The sequence below is a fragment of the Pyxicephalus adspersus genome, chromosome 2 (assembly GCF_032062135.1).
Source record: "Pyxicephalus adspersus chromosome 2, UCB_Pads_2.0, whole genome shotgun sequence".
Lineage (NCBI taxonomy): Eukaryota > Metazoa > Chordata > Amphibia > Anura > Pyxicephalidae > Pyxicephalus > Pyxicephalus adspersus.
In genome coordinates, this window is record NC_092859.1 from 45,663,428 (window position 1) to 45,683,051 (window position 19,624).

The window sequence follows — 19,624 nt, forward strand, 5'->3', positions numbered from 1 at the left end:
ATTTCTCTTCCCTGTCTAGATTTTTCTCTAGTACTAATTCTGCAATCAAAGTCCCATCACTGCGATATTTTTCTGATAAAGAAAAATAAGGATTTAGATTTAAGCTATAATGTCTCACACTATTCTTTCCCATATCCAAGTCTTTAGCAGAGGGCAAAGGAAATCGTACTCCAAGACTTGTAAACTGCTCCGTAATTTTAATTTCTTGATCAGCAACAGAAAAAATAGGATAATTATCGTTAATGTCCAAAATTTCAATTTCCAGGCTGAACAGCTCGAGAGGATTCCCAGCCACAACCTCTAAATGTAGCAAACAGCTAGACCTGGATCCACACAGGCTTTCTCTATCAATCCTCTCTTGTATATTCAAAGCTCCATGTATCTGGTCAATAGTAAAGTATTTACTGCTTCCTTCAGATCCCAAACTCAATCTTCTTTTAGTAATATCTGCCAGGTTTAAGCCCAGATCCTGAGCTATATTCCCCACAACAGTCCCTGGATCAGACTCCTCTGCAACAGAATAATGAAGCTGCCCAGAGACCCAGCCCCAGCTACAAAGGAGAAGGGAGAAAGCTACTTGCCATTTCCAAGCATTTGAGAAGCATTTGCAGTCCATGTCTTAATTCCCTCTTGTAGGAATCAAGTCCTTTTGTAATCCCAACAAATATTCAAGCTGAGTTTAAATGATTTGTATAAAAAACACCATATTTCCTGCATTGAAAACATCCACAGGGTTTTCATCGGAGCTGCAGCTCTTCTTTGTGTGTGAGGGAAGAAATGGGAGGGTGAATCACTGAGCCAGGGGGAGGAGAACACAGCTAACATAGACAGATTCACAAAGGTTTTATTGAAAAAGAATAGACTGGATGGACTAGACTGCCCTCTTCTGTAAAAAAGAGAGAACTACAGCTTTATTGTAAAATATCAAGAAATCCAATTGTTTTATGCACTAAATATTGATATTACTAAAGTCATTAATTATATCTGGTCATTAGGTATAGTTAAATAAAAACCTAGCGCTCAGCTTTGTATGCAAAGACATCCATTTTAGAAGATCTAAAGTAATCATTTTTTTCATTGCCAATTCATTTTTGCTAATTGGCGCACATGAAACCTGTAAAGCAACCTTGATGTTCTTTAGTCCATATCTCAGATTGTCAGGAAACGATGACTGGTGATGGGCTATGTAATAAACATTTGAAATACTAAGCCTACAATTTTTAAACCACTAAACACACATGATTACATAATACAAGTTATCTGCAGTTTTTTTTAAAGCAGGTGGCCTGATGTAAAGTAAGTAAATGTAAGCTCTCGTTTTTTATGTTTTCTTTTCGGATTTGGCACTTTAGTTTTTTAAGCAGGAAAATAGATCCAGTGCACAGTATAACTAGACATATGAATTCATATAATACAGTATGTTGATCTTCAAGGTAGCCACGTGTTTCTTGATAGTTTCTTGCTAATTCTCCCTCCCATTAAAAAGTTGTGTCAATTTTGGATCTAGAGCATTGTGCAAGAGATTGTTATTTTATATATACATAGCATGACTCTACTAAGTAAGCGTTAGGTGAATATCATAAATTAATCATTAGGTGTCTTTTAGTTAAATTTGACTTTAAAGGAGTCAAGCTAATTTTTACATGGTCACGAGATAATTATTAATTGCACAAACGCTGAATTTGGCATTACATTATCACATTATTCTGGATGAAGGCATAATAAGCATGGTCTTTTATTTGATACTGATGAGCTGCTGAAAGTCAAAGTGCTTTTTTAATAGAATAATGGTTAGTTTACATGTGATACCATCAATGAGTTCATGTCTCTCTGACACAAATGTCTTTGTATAAGTAAAGCAAATGTTGTTTAGTTTTCATTTAGGTTAACTGTTTTACTGACTTTACAATTTGTTCACTACACTAAAGGAATTGTTCAAAGACAGCTTTTGCTTTCAGGTTTTCCCTGTTACCTTACAGATGTCTAATGGGCTTTAAAGGTAATACTACAATTTCAAGGTGTATATGTATATAAAATGTCAGGTATATTAGTATTATAAGGTAAAATACTTTCAATGCACTGAGATTGGTAAAAAGGGTGACATTAAATACATGGAATACAAAATCACTATTTGAGTTACTTGTTTAGTAAGTCAAGCCCAATAAAAAGATTAAATTTTACTCTCTGAATGTTGCTGTAATTGGACCTCTACAACGTAAAAACATAATGACTAATACAGTAATATTTAAATATCAACAAGATAAATTATCATTCTAATTTACCATATATATTTAGGACCTAAAGTGCCATGGCCACTGGGGCAGCATTTCTACTGCTATCACAACTGTAAATGTATAATAATAATACATAAAAGTGCATAGCATAGGGCTGTTCTTCCCACAACCATCATGGCTCCCTCCAATGACCCTGCACTATCATCATGGCTCCCTCCAATGACCCTGCACTATCATCATGGCTCCCTCCAATGACCCTGCACTATCATCATGGCTCCCTCAAATGACCCTGCACTATCACTATGACCACTCTCTCATACCCACTCTCTGAACACAAGATAGCTAAATCTAATAATGCATATACCAATATCAGGCTGCACTACCAGTGCAATATACAGAAAATATGAAGTGCAAAATCATGAAAATGCTGATCTGCTGCTAAGTCAGAGTAAATTCTATTCTTCTCTCTCACAGACAGCTAAAACTGAAAGAAGACTTAATACATATTTACAGGGAAAATATGGAAAGTTGCAAATAAAGTTCAGATGGGCCATATTTAGCCAATAGTCTAGCAGTTGAGCATAATGGCATACTGCTAGCTTAATGTATAAACAGAAGTAATAATATTTGAATATGTATATACTGTGAGGTCCTATCATTGATGGAAAATAACATACGGAAGTAATATGGTACATATAGTAATAGGTTACATATACAATGTACAGCTTTCACATAGCATGTGAGCATTTTCCAGATCTAATTATGCTAATTTACTGAAGACACGTAGACCTTCCATTCAAAAATGTGAATATTTAATATAATTATCCAATCATGCCAAAAGCTAATTCCTGTTTGGGTATCCAAACATCTGTAGATTCTTTGCACATAAATAGATAATTAAAGTTAATATTCATACATTTTTGTAAAGAAAAATCTCATCTTCCTTAGTTATTAATCCTTGCTATATTTTAAAATATGAATATAGATGTTAGCTATAGTGACATTTTCCACCCTAAATGGTAAACTGTCAACCACATACTGATTCTACACCCTACACACATAGCAAGATGGATGGCAAGTGATAAAAAATGTATTCCAGCTAATGTTTATGTTAATCCACATAAGATATGATCTGCCTGGAGCTTGAAGATAAATGCTATTAAATAGGGTGTTACTTTCACCCCCTTTTACTCCATAGGATCGCATTTCACCACCAATGCTAACTTTATGCACATAGATGCCAAAGCTGGTCTTTAATTAACTCCTTGATCTTACATTTGAGTTAAACCCATACCTACCAAGTCACTGCAATAACAATAACGTGATAATGTTGGATGTAAAAAAAAGTAAATGAAAATCTGTTTTCTCTCTTGTAAACATTGGTAAACATGATATCTCACCTGATAAAGTGTAGTCACAAAGTTGGATTTAGAAAATGACTGAGTATCATTTATCAAATCATTGTGCTGCAAACAATTTTCGTTTGTTTGGAAGGATAAATCTTGAGTTTCTGTGGATGGGAAACAAGCTGGATAACATGGCCCATGTGTTTCTGGTGGAGCCATTCTCACTTCCATGTACTTTAATGTTCCATCTGTGTTCAGGTAAAGTGTTGGTTTGTACTGATCCAAATAAGATGTGGAAAGTGGCTTGTTTGAGAAACAAGATCCACAGCTACTGTCATAATTCTTTCTAAGGCATCTAACAATTATTATTGTAAAGGTTACGAGAAAGACTAAACTAATTGCTGACAAGGAAATAATAAGATACAAAGTCATGTCTGTTGTGGATTTACCATTAGTAAGAAAATCATGAGATTTAGGGCTTTCCTGAGCAATATTCTCCATTATATTTACAATCAGAGTGACTGTAGAGGACAGTGATGGCTCCCCATGATCACTGACTGTAATGACAAGTCGATGTTCTGTGTTATCCCTCTCCTGTAATCCTTGCAGAGTTCTGACTTCTCCGGTATATTCAGAGATGTGAAACAAAGCTGGGCTGCCAGACTGAACCAGACTATAGGTGAGCCAGGCATTGTGCCCAGAATCCAGATCCACCGCAGATACTTTACTGACTAAATAGCCAGCAGATGCAGATCTGGGAATGGTCTCTTGTGTGATGACTTCCCCTGAGTTCTCCGGGTATAATATAGAGGGATAGTTGTCATTTGTATCCTGAATAAATAAGAAGACTGAAACATTGGAAAACAGCTTTGGGGATCCACAATCTTCCACTCTAGCTGTGATCTGTAGAACTTGGAATTGTTCATAATCAAAGGAGCGCTGGGCATAAATATTACCAGTGTCGGAGTTAATGTAGACAAATGAAGAGACCGGAGATCCATCTATGTGACTCTCCACTATGGAATAAATGAGCATTGCATTATCTCCCTCATCTGGATCTCCAGCAGATACTGAACACAACAGTCTGCCAGGCTCATTGTTTTCTGATATGAAGGCATTGTAAGCAGACTGTAGAAATGCTGGAGGATTATCATTAACATCAGAAATATTAATGATGATTGTAGCCTGACTGCTTAAAGGTGGAGAGCCCAGATCAGAAGTGATCAGTGTAATAGTATATTGTGAGACTTTCTCCCTGTCCAGATGTTTACTAGTGACCAGTGTGTAACGATTTGACATCTGCTGGAAATTAAAGGGCAATTCTGCTGGTATTTCCAATTTTACTTCCCCATTTTTACCAGAATCCTTATCTTTGACCATTATAAACCCAACAACAGTCCCTATCGGCGCATTTTCAGGAACGCCATTAACGTTTGTAGTCAGTTTAATTTCTGGAGCATTATCGTTTACATCCACAACTTCAATCTGAACAACACATCGTCCCTCTAGTTCAGGAATACCCCTATCTATTGCTCTGACAGATAATTCATACACATTGGTCACTTCAAAATCCACAATGCCTTTATTAAATATTTCTCCTGTCTGTGCATTTAAACTAAAAACCTCCTTTGCTGCCTCCACAGTGCTGTGATGAAATGAATATTCAATTTCTCCATTGATCCCTTCGTCCAGGTCTGTTGCATTCAGATGTATAATAGGGGATTTTAAAGGGAGATTTTCCAGTATACTGATTTTATACATTGATTGATTAAAGACTGGGGCATTATCATTAATGTCAAATATTGTAACAGTAATCTGGGATGTCCCTGAAAGGGAATTTTCTCCTCCATCAATAGCAGTAAGCGTGAGGATGTGTTCTTTCTTCTCTTCCCTGTCCAGAGTTTTTTCTAATACCAGTTTTGGAATAGGTTTGCCATCTTTGTGATTTGTAACAGATAAAGAAAAATATGGATTTTTATTTAATCTGTATTGAGCTACACTGTTAACACCAATGTCTGGGTCCAGTGCTGTTTCTAAAGGGATTAAAGTACCAGGGCTAGAACCCTGTTCTATAATTTTTATTACTTGGTTAGCAACTAGAAATGTTGGAGCATTATCATTTATATCTAATACCTGGATTTCCAAGCTAAACAATTCCAATGGGTTCTCTGCTACAAGCTCCAAACGCATTACACATCTTGAAGAAGATCCACATAGGCTCTCCCTATCTATCCTTTCCTGTACAATTAGAGCACCATGTTTCTGGTCAACAGAAAAAAATCTGCTATTTCCTTCAGAACCCAAATGTAATCTCCGTTTACTAATAGCTGCCTGGTCTAAGCCCAGATCTCGAGCTACGTTGCCCACAACAGCCCCTTCATCTGATTCCTCTGCAACAGAATAATAAATCTGTCCAGAAGCCCAGCCCCAGCTGCAAAAGAGAATGGAGAAAGCTACTTGCCAAGCTTTGAAAGAACCTTGGATGTTCATATTACAATGTCCTTCTTTCCAAAGTCTTGAAATGTGCTAGCCTTGAGGTCCTTGTAATCCAATATATGGTCATCGTTATGAAAAATCCACTGGACAGAATAAAATCCTTGCTGTGTGCATGATAGCAGTAATCGTCGGAGCAGCAGCTCTTTGTGTGAGTGAGAAAAAAAAGATGGGAGGGTGAATCACTGAGCCAGGGGGTGGAGAGAGCAGCACTGACTCAAGCACATCCAGTGCATGGCATAAAAACTCAGAAACAAAATCAGATGACAGGCCTGCCCTCTAGTGACTAAATGTAGGAATTTCAATACTTTACCATTATCATAGCTTGAATGTATTTTATGGGATTTGTATTATTGTAATTAATACTTTTTTTTTTTACAGAAAAATACTCTGAATTTTAGTTGGAAATACTCTATTCTGCTTTTCCAAAAGATGACCTGACTATGTCTACTTACTACAGAATTTTACTTCTTAGTATTTACAATAAACTTTAAAAAAAAGTCTGTATAAAATGTTACAGTAACAATTAAGCCAATAAAAAATGAGGGACATTAACAGATCACAATTGCATCTTTATATTGTAAAGATGTATATTGAGATACCTTACATATATCGTAAGCCACGAAGGTATCAATTAACTCAATATTTCTTTTAAGATACACAACTCTTTTTTTCTCATACTATATATGTTAAATATACATAATAAATGTTTAATTATTTTAGATTATTTTTCAATCAAGTCTTATTTTTAGTAGTCTACAACATTAATTGTAATAATTAGTTTCTCCTATAAAGAAAAAGTGGTAAAAACCTATTGGTTTGCCGTTCCTGGGTGGGTCACTGGCTCATCATGTGAATCTTCCAAAAGACAGGGAGCTGATCGGTACTCTCGTCACTTACTAAGAGCTCTGATGTGTGATATCATTTGTCCACAACCACCCCTCTGACTTTTCTATAAAATAAGACACTTCTTTTAAAAAACAGCTCGTGAACAAGTTCTAAATTGTTAGCATATCAGCCTAAAATTAAACTTGTTATGAAATGAAATATGATAAAACAGTAAAGAAATTACCATATGCATTTTAAACAGAACCAATAGCATCAAACCAACCTCTATTTCAAAGACATACATTCCCTGCTTCACAGTAACAAACATGTAATAGAAACCACCTTGGTTCAGGGAGTCTTTGCCAGACATCCTGGGGAAAATGTATACCACAAATACACCAACTTCTGTCATCTGTGACGACAGATGAAAAACCTGTACTCCACATAGTGTGAAAATGTAGAAGCCGCTATATGCGAATATCACATAGGAAAGAAACAAGAATCATGCATAAAAAGTAGCTCTGGGATAGTGAAGTTCTGGGTAGATGAAAATAAACAGATGCACATAACCTGCAAAAATGTTCCTAGCCTGTCTTCTAACCTACCAGCATGTTGTGGTAAGATAATTGAAAGCAATTTTCTAATGCTATTTAATTAAGATGGGAAATTAAAAAATGTTTTATTATTCTTTAGTATTCAGTGGTCGTAGGGTAAAATAAAAAAGTTTTCCCCATGTACCATGCCAGCTTTGGACCTGAATGACCAGTCACAAGGTCAAGCAGTGCAATGTTGGAAAGGCCTTAGCCCTCTTTAAACTTTCAGAGAGGGCACCAGAAGGTAAATAGTAAATTGGGGGACAGCAGAAATAGTAAGTATTTATAGGTGAGGAGGTGGCCTGTAAAATCTGCCATGTTATCCTGCACAGAAAAAGCAATTGGTTCATTTTAAGGAACATAGGAAAGGTCAAATTGAAATATTGTAATCTGATTACTGTAGTGATACATTAAAACACATGCAGAGAATGACAAGCAATACTAATATTAAAAGAATATGTTTCCTCATCAGTATTACCTATGCCAGGTAAAATTACTTAGTTACTTAGATACCGAAAATTTCTAAATGCTGCTCCACTATAAAGAAATCCTGTACTAGAATTGACAGTTTCAGGAGTTTCAATCTCCTGTGCCCAGCTTAGTGGTCCTTCCATTTACTATAGGACTCAATACTTTAATACAGGTTAGTAGGAAGAAACAATAACAAATTTCAAAGGTGTTGGTATCAGAAGATACCAACAATTTGTGTTTATGTAAGAAACATGAAATATATCCATATTAAAAAAAATTCTTAGGGATATGATTATTTCAAATTAAAGTCTGCAATCAAAGTCTGTTAAAACATACAATTTAAAAAGCAAAAACCATTTATTTACCCCCAAAAGCAAAAACCATTTTATATCCTAATCACACATCAATACCAAACAGTAATAATACATGAGGATAGGAATGAATACTTTTGTGACTTTTAATTACAAAGAAATAGGAAATATCTGTATATCTATTTCTCACCTTGCTGGGGTCATTCAAACAGCTTGTATCTGATGTGCTATCATTGTCTTTAACAAGTTCTCTTAAATGAGGGAAATCCAGAAATTGTAGAAAAGTGGAATCCCGCTGTTGTGGGGCTGGGGGCACATTAGTTTGGTAACATTGTCCTTGTCCTCCTGGAGGAACCATTCTGACTTCCATGTATTTTAATGTTCCATCCGTGTTCATGAAAAGTGCTGGCTGATACTGATCCATGTATGATTTAGAATCAGACCCACCAAGATAACAGCAACTACTGCTATACCCATAACTTTCCTTCCTCAGACATCTCACTAGTAATATAATAAATGTCACTAGAGAAACTAAACTGATAGCTACAAGAGAAACTATTAAATATAAAGTCATATCTGATGATGGTTTTGAATTTCTCAAGAAGTCTCCATATTTGGGTCTCTCTACTACAATCTCATCTGCTATACTAACAACTATAGTGACAGTGGTAGATAATGGAGGATCCCCATGATCGCTGATGGTGACAACAACTCGCTGCTCCGTATTTTCCATTTCCTGAAATCCTCGCAAAGTCCTGACCTCTCCTGTATGTTTAGAGACTTGGAACAGTGCAGAACTACCAGGTTCAATGAGGTTAAAGGCCAACCAGGCATTGTGACCAGAGTCCAGATCTACTGCTGTCAGTTTGGTCACCAGATATCCGGCACTTGTAGATTTTGGGATTCTCTCTTGGACAATGAGATCCTCAGAGTGCTCGGGATACAGCAGGGTGGGGGATTTGTCATTTGTATCCAATATGAATATAAAGACAGGAATAGTGGAAAATAATTTGGGAGATCCAGAATCCTCTACTTTTATGGTGATTTGTAGAGTCTGAATGTGGTCATACTCAAAGGAACGCTGCGCATATATATCACCAGTATTAGAATTAATATAAACAAAAGAGGATACAGAAAATCCATCTATCTGAGTCTCCACTATGGAGAAAACCAGATCAGAATTAACCCCCTCATCTGTATCAGTAGCAGACACTGTACATAGAAGAGTCCCCGGGTCACTATTCTCCTTAATGAAAGCATTATATGTAGATTGTGTAAATGTTGGGGCATTATCATTAACATCAGAAACCCTGAGACTAACAGTTGTCTTACTGGACAGAGGTGGAGAGCCCAAATCTGTAGCTGTCAAGTCAATAGTGTAGAGGTGGATTTTTTCTCTGTCCAGATTCCCATCAGTAGTCAGTGAATAATGATCTTTATTAACCCGGATTTTAAATGGTACGATGTTAGATATATCTAACTGTATTTCTCCATTTTTTCCCGAGTCTTTATCTATCACATTTATTAATCCTACAACAGTACCTAATGGTGCATTTTCTAATATCTCATTGGTAAATGAAGAAAAATAGATTTCTGGGGAATTATCATTTACATCTTCTATTTCCACCTGAACCAGACAGTTTCCTGTTAGCTTTGGTGTCCCTTTATCTACAGCCTTGACAGACAATTCATAAAAATTCAACTCCTCAAAATCCAGGTTTCCTGTAATAAATATCTCTCCACTTTGTTGTTTTAAATCAAACAATTTTCTGGCAGATGCAGAAGTGTGTTCGTCAAAGTAATATTGAATTTCGCCATTCATGGCCTCATCTTGGTCTGTTGCATTCAGAATTATTATACGAGAATTTAAAGGGAGATTTTCTCTTAGACTGATTTTATAAACTGATTGATTAAATATTGGTGGATTATCATTGATATCTAATACTTTTATTGTGATATGACATGATCCTGATCTCGCTGGATCTCCTCCATCTATAGCAGTCAGAATAAGATTGTGTTCTTGTTTTTCCTCCCTATCTAACACCTTCTCTAATATGAGCTGAGGTATGAGAGTACCATCATAACGATTATTAACTGAAAATGAGAAATAAGGATTTGTATTTAATGTGTACTGACTAACACTGTTTGCACCAATGTCTAAATCTTCAGCTATCTCCAAAGAAAACTGAGCCCCTGGGCTTGTTAACAATTCAGTAATCTCAATGAAATGATCCCTTTTAGAAAATGTTGGGGAATTATCATTAATATCCAGAATCTCAATTTCTATATTAAAAAGCTCTAGAGGATTTTCAGCAACCACTTCTACATGCAGCCGGCAATTCACAATGGATCTACAAAGGATCTCTCTATCAATTCTGTCCTTTACAAATAAGCCTCCATTTTCTTTATTTACAGTAAAATATTTTTGGTTTTTCTCAGATGAAATATGTAATCTGCGCTGAGAAATCTCTGCACGTTTTATTCCCAAATCCTGAGCTACATTTCCTACCCATGTCCCTGGATCAGACTCCTCCACAATAGAATAACGAAGCTGCCCAGAGACCCAGCCCCAGCTACAAAGGAGAAGGGAGAAAGCTACTTGCCATTTCCAACACAGATAGCAGTCTCTGAAGTCCATATCTTAAAACAGATCCTTGATATTTGCTGTAACATAAATCCTCTATAATCCAAGATGCTTTGGGTTATAAATTGCTGTTTCTAACCCTAAAAAATAATCCATACAAAAGAAAACATATCCACAGGATTTTCATCGCAGCCCAGCAGCTCTTTGTGTGAGAAAAAAAAGATGGGAGGAAGAATCACTGAGCCAGGGGGTGGAGAGCGTACAGCTAATGTTAGAGGAACCTGCTGCAAAGCTAAACATGACAAGCCTGCCCTCTTGTGGGCAATATTGTGAACTTTACCAATTCATGAAACAACATTTAGTAAGAACTGTGTATTGAACTTTGTACTCTGTAATATGATTGAATAAACCTAATCATATTACATAATACATACACTTTGGCTAATGTTCCTTTAAAATTGGAAATGGGTATTTACTTTGAACAAGAATTAGGAGTAACATTTGAAATAAAGTATTGAAAATAATGATTATGCATTATACTATCTAGCTTTTATGAAAGTATAGGACAATACATTGGACCTGAACCCAAAAGGAAATAACTGCTGTAGTAATGGTGCCCAATCAGTACTCTGACATATTTACCTTTTGTCTGGAATTCTTGAAAAACAGCAGGTAAAGCAGAGTGATCACCAAAATTTTACTTTATATAGGAGGGTAGATAACCCTTTTATATAAAATAAAAATTATCTTTACCACTGCAATGCTAAAGACTGAAGGGGAGTGTAGAGCTGCTCCTTCTGCACATGCCAGATCTTGAACATGCACAGAAGTGGATTTTTCCTTTTTCCATGCGAAAAAAAAGTGCTGATTTCACACATGGGCAGTGGGATCAGGACTCTTTATTTTCCAATTTACAGCAGGCTATTTCTACCGATCTCACGCCTGTGCAGTGAGAGTTTGGGTGATATGGCCAGAAGGGATGAAGGAGGATTTCAGGACGGCACAAGCCCAAGTTGAGGATAGCTCTGGAGGGATCGGGCTCTGCAGAAGTAAAGTTAGGTGTGATTTTTTTTTTTTTTTACAGTTGTGCTTTAACTTGCTGTTGCATAGACCTAAGTACTCCAGTATACATCTACAATGTGAGACACTGCCACTGACTACAATTCTCAGGAGACTAAAAAATAAAATTTATTGATGTCACTACTGTATTGCTCCATGTCCAGCTTGCAGGAGACTCTGCCATAAGTGCAAGCAAAGCCCTGCCTCCACCAAGGCTGCCAAATACACACAAAACACACATAATACAGAACAAGAGTTTATCCAGTTTTAGGGAAATATAGGCTAAACAGAACCCATTGTTAATATCAAATACTTTGCTAGATTCCCCAGTTATAGGAAATGTATGGTTTTGTTTAAAATGGTTCTTGTTATAATAATGACATGTATGATGGTTAACTAAGGGAAAAAATAATACAACTTGTTTTAACATACTGAAATATAATTTCATGACATCAGACTGTTACAGAAGCCTATTTATTAATATATTTATGAATACAAGGCTGCACTTAAATGTTTTTATATGTCACTGTGGTCCTGCTTTACCTTGCAGGCTGTGTCTTGAATTTGCGAAAACTTTAATTTATATAGAGTTGGTTAAAAAAAAAAGAAATTTAGCTTTGAAGTGAATATTTTTACCACAGTCACTTGGCTAAGTGAACAGACTAAACACCTTTAGTAAATCAATCCCTTTCTGTGTTTTAATGTACAAAAAATATGGATTATTAACACTTCATAGGTATCAAGGATTTCAAAGATTAAGTCCACATTTGCTAATGCCTATCTTATCTGGAGCATTCAAGAATTTAGTTGTTGCTAATGTGCCATAATTCAAGAAATATTATCTTCACAACAGCACAGATAATTCAAACAATCTATTGCAGATATTAGGCTCATATTCTTAGTTAAAGCCAACTTAATGGATGAAGTAACATTTTAGTCAGGATATATTTATATACAAAGCTACCTCCATGATACAGAGCAATATATATATATTAGCCACCAATTTCTAGCATCGCACACAGATTTACATAACAGCAAGTTTTTCCTTTTCAGTGTTATTTTTCCCTGGGATGTTTCTCTAGGCATAGAAAAATGCAGAATAGTGACTATTTTCTTTGAGAATATGTTGATCATGTAAATTGTTTGCATGTGTCTCAAGTAGACTTTCCCCAGATTAATTTTTACTGTATGACACAAATTACTGAATTTTTGCAAACAAATGTCACCAATCTCAAACTTTCAATTTTTGTAGCGAAAATAAAAATAACTTTCCAAATATAGTGTGATCTTTCCTGTGTTTTGATTCCCTGTCACCGGTGACATCATGTAAAAGAAAAACAGCTGGTAAACACAGAGGTATTTTTGCCCCTCTGAAAACCAAGCAACAAACAGAGAAAATATTCCTTCAAAGAATCATTCATATCTGCAAGACAATTGCTTTCCCTTTTTACGAACACAAGGAAGAAATTAGTCATAGTTCAAGAAAAATAGAAAGTCTGACTGCATTTTACCTTCACCATGGATACTGAAAAAGGTTGTTAATGTACATGGTGCGCAGTTGTTCTTTTTGGTTAAAAGTGTAAATTTCAGCCTAGATATTTCTACATCATCTGAATGTTTTTCTCAGGTTTAACAGACCTCAAACTGAACGTTCAAGACAATTTCAAGCAACGCTATATGTAATATATTATATTCCGAACTAATCAGTAAGGAAGAAGTAACAAAGAAAAAAAGGATAAAATATTTCTCACCTTGCTTGAATTATTTACACAGCTTGCATCCGAAGTACTATCATTGTCTTTTACAAAATCCTTTAACTGAGGGAAATCCAGAGATTGCAGAAAAGCAGAATCCCGCTGTTGTGGGGCTGGGGGCACATTAGTTTGGTAAGATTGTCCTTGTGCTCCTGGAGGAACCATTTTTTACCTGTTCTGATCTTAAAAGGTAATTGTGGTGACATATCTAATTGTACTTCACCGTTTTTCCCAGAATCCTTATCTCTTACATTTATTACTCCTACAGTTGTTCCTAGTGCTATATTTTCTGGAATTTCATTTGTCAAAGGAGAAAAAGACATTTCTGGGGAATTATCATTGACATCTTCTATTTCTACCTGAACCAGACAGTTTCCTATTAATCTGGGTAATCCTTTATCTTCTGCTTTTATTGATAATTCATGAAAATTTAACTCTTCATAATCTATATTTCCTTTAGTAAAGATTTCTCCACTATGCTGGTCCAAATCAAATAACTCCCGCGAGGTTTCTGAAGTGTGACTGTCAAAATAATATTGAATTTCACCATTTGCACCCTCATCAAGATCTGTTGCATTTAATAAGAATACAACTGTATTTAAAGGGAGATTTTCTTTTAGCTTGATCTTATAAACTGACTGATCAAAGACTGGTGGATTATCATTAATATCTAATACTTTTATTGTGATATGACATGATCCTGATCTCGCTGGTTCTCCTCCATCTATAGCAGTGAGAATAAGATTGTGTTCTTGTTTTTCCTCCCTATCTAACACCTTCTCTAATATAAGCTGAGGGATGAGAGTTCCATCCTTACGATTCTTTACAGACAATGAGAAATAAGGATTTGTATTTAATATGTACTGACTAACACCATTAACACCAACATCTAGATCTTTTGCAATTTGTAAAGCAAACTGAGTACCTGAAACTGTAACTAATTCTGTAATTTCAATAGGATAATCATTATTTAAGAAGAAAGGAGAATGATCATTGATATCCTGAATCTCTATGTCTAAACTAAAATATTCTAAAGGATTTTCAGCAACCACCTCTAAATGCAGCACACAGTTCACATTGGATCCACACAGGATCTCCCTATCAATCCTGTCATTAACAACCAAACCTCCATTTTCCTTATTTACAGTAAAATATTTTTGGTATTTTTCAGAAGATAAATGTAATCTGCGCTGTGAAATATCTGTACGTTTTATGCCCAGATCCTGAGCTACATTTCCTACCCATGTCCCTGGATCAGACTCCTCCACAATAGAATAACGAAGCTGCCCAGAGACCCAGCCCCAGCTACAAAGGAGAAGGGAGAAAGCTACTTGCCATTTCCAGCAAAGATAGCAGCCTCTGATGTCCATATCTTACAATGTTGCCTTGATTTTTGATGAAACATAGATCCTGTGTTATTCACAATGCCTGTAGTGGACAAAATCCTCGTTTCCCCAGTGAAAAAATAATCCATCCATAGAAAATCACATCCATAGCATTGCCTTCACTATACAGCAGCTCTTCTTTGTGTGTGAGGAAAGATGGGAGGGTGAATCACTGAGCCAGGGGGAGGAGAGTGCAGCAGTGTAGGCTTAGCTTGATTTGATCTAGATGTGAGGTTTAACATGCTAAGCCTGCTCTCTACTGGCCAACAATATAAACTTCATCCACCAATGTGTAGAATAAGTATTGCAAAAAAATTGGTAAATGTGATATAATATGTACTACTAAAAAAATGAACTGAAAAAATGTTCAATTTTCGTATTAATACCTGACATTTAGGTAGTGGCAAAAAATATGTTCTACACTGTCAAAATAAGAAGTTTCTTATTGTGGAAAATTAGTGTTGTACACTTGCTGGACTACAGTATCCTTCCAGAAAAAATATTTATAGAAAAGTTATAGAAAGAAATTATATTACCTAGAAATGCAGTCTGATTATTTGTTGACAGTGAAAAATAATTACAAAAACAACATTAACTTAAAAACTTAACAAATGAAGATGTATTTAAATGCCATTAAAATACAATTGTGTGCAAATCATGTGTTATTAAAGTTGTGTTCACATTGACATATAAAATAATGTCTATTACATAAGGAATGCACTATGTTACACACATTCTTGTGTATGTATTGTTTTTTATTTTTTTTTAGTCCTTTATGTACACTTTTTCATGTTAACTATATATTTCTAGGCACTAGTACCGAACTTGAACTTACAAACATTTACATGGGTTAGGGTTGTGTTTCTGATAGACAACAAAGTGATAGTGTGTACATTTATATACTATTTGTGCATTATTGTATATTATTTGTATATATTCTTGTTTTTGATGGTGTTTAATTGTGTGACTTTTTCCGAATGCTTTCTTTATTATCTTTATTAAAAAAATGAATGCCCCCCAAACAGTATTCTTATATTTTAAATAACTTTAACACAGTGCTTGAAAAATCATGTTTTTGAAAACGTTTACATAGTTTCACTATTAGTTTTAGAGTTTTCTTGTCATCTGAGATTGCAATGTATTTACATAAGAGTAGCCAGCTGATATGAACAATATAGTCTTATCAGGCAAAGCAAATTAAAAAGGACTCTATGCTCAACAATACTTTTGCTGAGATGCAGGAAATAATTTATGAATTAAAGAAAAGCTAAACTCCAGGTAAGTATTAAACACACAAAAATGTAACTAAGGATTAAATATTTAGTAGTATTTAGTATATAATTATCAGCATCCTAAAATTTCCAGTGCTTATCTTTTTTTGACTTCCACGCAGAGCCACTAGCATATTTTCTTCATTTGCTCCAGAGTAAAATCCTTACTTTTATTCGGGGCATGCAGTGATACACTTCTCGTACTTATCGTACTAATATGCAAGGGGGCTTGGGGGTTCCAGTACTCTCCAAATATTACACAGCAGATCACTTTGCTCCCCTTGCCCAGATGCACACCCGCTGAGATACTCCACTGTGGGTTATAAATAGATATAGTGGACTGTGAGATTTTTATCTCTTATTTGGTTAGTTTTCAACTAACCTGACATAGTCCACGGCTCTGACATTCTCCTTTGGTCTGAGATTCAGGTAAGTTTTTGGGTGGGGGGCAGTCTTGTATTGCCTTATTTACAATTGCTTCCTACCTTAAGATGCTTTCATTTTTGCTGCCGATATGGACTCCCCCACTGCTTTTGCTTGGTGGATTTATGAGGAATTTACTGATGTTTACTCTTATGTGATGACCAGCGTAGTGAAACTGTTTTCACACTAATTTTGAAGCTCCAGCAAGCAAAATATTTAGATACTTATTGTTAAAGGGATTCCTTACTTACCTAATCCAATCCTTACTAAATTATTCTAAAACTCTCCCTACCATCTCATACAGTATATGCAGTGATGGGAAGAAGAGCTTTCTATCAAACCCTTTGATTAGGAGGAGATTTGGGCCTCTACTGGAGAGTACTCTCCTAATATCTTGGCTTTGCAAAACTCCTATATGGTCCTTTAAATGGTACCTTACCCCTATCAAGATTGCAAAATTTGTCCCTGGTTACTTCTTCCCATTGCTTCAGACAATGTAGGTTTTGTGGCTTATACAAAGTGGTTGTGTCCTTGTGTGGTTCTGGATATTGCATTCCTTTGGTGCACAAAAATGTACAGAAATCTTTGTCATCAGTTATGGAGCTGTGGTCCAAAGAATTAAAGACATAAGGATCAATAGGAAGTTGACCTTTATCACTTTAGATAAAATTGCTAGGTTTCTTGCAATCTCGTCACCATGAATTGATTATACTATGGCCAGGCTAGCAACATTAGTGCTTTGTTATATTATACTAGGTCCCTCACCCAGATACTCTGTTGTGCCTTCTGACACTATCTCCCCCTATAAACAAATAAATGAAGAAGGAAGAAAGAGGGGGATTCGTGGCTAAATAATTTTAAGTGTATTTCAACACAAGAATACAAAACAGTTTTGTATTCCTGTGTTGAAGTACACCCAAAATTATTTAGCCTTAAATCCCCCTCTTTCCTTCTTCTTCATTTATTTGTTTTTACCTTCAAGGGGATAGTAACCATTGAATGACCAATCAAACCCTACAACAGGAGTCTAACCTCACTATACCTATACTATTTCCCTCTATTTATTCTCTTTTCTTCTATTTTTCCTTCTCGCTGAATTTTCATTTTTTTTCAGTTCTGTCACTTCCTAGTATATTATCATATCATCTAATATAGTATACCAGAAGGAGAGAGATGGGAGCCAATATTTCAGCTTAACATTTACTGTATGGGCCCTGGCCCCCTATATTCCCTGATACACTTGTTCCTTTTTCTCCTTGGTAATAGCATCATACATTTTTACATTCTTATAAAATGATTGTCTGCATTTTGGAAGTTTTATTAGATATCTCAGGGAAATTTTGCAAACTGTTTCTTTGCCCTAATATGTCATTGATATGTCTGTTGTATGCTTTCTTGGTGATCATAACATATTTTTTTTCTTTTCTGAGCATTTTTTTCTACTCTTCTGTATATTGTTTTATATGTAATTTTAATTTTATTAAAAATAGTAAAAGAAAGCAACATGCTAGAGTGTTGCAATTTTCAAATAAGTCACCTAAATACATATATACTATATTTGAAAACCAAATCCACAAAAGCAAAGAGCACAATTAAAGTGTAGCATGTTAAAATAAAAAAATGTCCTTGTTTAGGCTTAGCTTTTCTTATAACACAAGACTTACACTGAATAAAAATAAAACTCACCAAAAAACAAATAAATATTTGTTCCTGTACACAGTAAAAAGATAAGCCACAAAAACCAGTGGGGAAAAATGTCCAAAAACAATGCTTAAAATGCTACCAGAGGACTACAGAAAATCAGAGAACTATCATCAGAAGAAGTGTCGAACCAGCCACAAAGGTATTCATTTTCTTTCATATATAGGGTTCCCTTTAAGGTAAGACTGGCAAATATTCTGACATAATAAACACACAAGCAGGTAGCCGTGCACAATCTATGCTAATCCATGCACAAATGTATACAAAATGTATGCAATATATTGTAAATAGTGAGGTATACACAAACAACTTGATAATAGTTATTATTTATTACACCCTTGCAGTTGGATTGGTACTATTAAGTTTGTAAGACCTGTACTGTCACTATTTTTTGTTGTTTTGGTTACCCTTTTTTAAAAAATTCACAGAATGAATATAAACACTATAATCAGCCAATAATCACTTCCTATACAGTCTCACAACACAATAAAAAAACAAAGAACTTATACTGCACTAATAAAACAAGTATACTTTGTAATGATTGGCTATGGTATTGGTTCATTCATCACTTAATCATTATAATTATATTCAAAAGTATTTATCAATTATTTAAAAATGTATAGGTTCTTTTAAATTAATTACACAGATTAGGAATAAAAACTTACAACTCTGGTTAAAGCTAAAACTATGTGATGCATATAGGTACATCTGACCAAATTTGGTTAGTATAATAAATTTGCAGTTATCAGCATGTTTTAGAATTTTAAAAATTACAAATCAAAACCTGACATACTTCCAAATAAATAAAAGAAAGTAAATTATTGAAGATTTAAATTGTAACTCACCTTGCTTGAATCATTTAAACCACTTGAATCCAATGTGCTATCATTGTCTTTAACAAGTTCCCGTAACTGGGGAAAATCCAGAGATTGCAGAAAAGCAGAATCCCGCTGTTGTGGGGCTGGGGGCACATTAGTTTGGTAAGATTGTCCTTGTGCTCCTGGAGGAACCATTCTGATCTTAAAAGGTAATTGTGGTGACATATCTAATTGTACTTCACCGTTTTTCCCAGAATCCTTATCTCTTACATTTATTACACCTACAGTTGTTCCTAGTGCTATATTTTCTGGAATTTCATTTGTCAAAGAAGAAAAAGACATTTCTGGGGAAT

At 35.2% G+C, this 19,624-nt stretch overlaps 1 protein-coding gene across 38 annotated transcripts in view; it reads right to left on the bottom strand.

Moving 5' to 3' along the window:
• The window catches only part of LOC140323507 (protocadherin gamma-A4-like), a 301,537-nt gene that overhangs the window by 77,227 nt on the left and 204,686 nt on the right, over positions 1–19,624 (bottom strand). For 2 of the 38 annotated variants that reach the window (XM_072400617.1, XM_072400612.1), the window contains exon 1: positions 8,467–11,063. The exons of 34 other annotated variants lie outside the window; for them this stretch is intronic. In XM_072400617.1, coding sequence (XP_072256718.1) covers positions 8,467–10,914 — 2,448 coding nt within the window. In that variant the 5' untranslated portion in view covers positions 10,915–11,063. Of the gene's footprint in view, positions 1–3,634; positions 6,213–8,466; positions 11,064–19,624 lie in introns of those variants that run through there. 2 more of the 38 variants (XM_072400621.1, XM_072400620.1) reach the window with 1 other exon arrangement.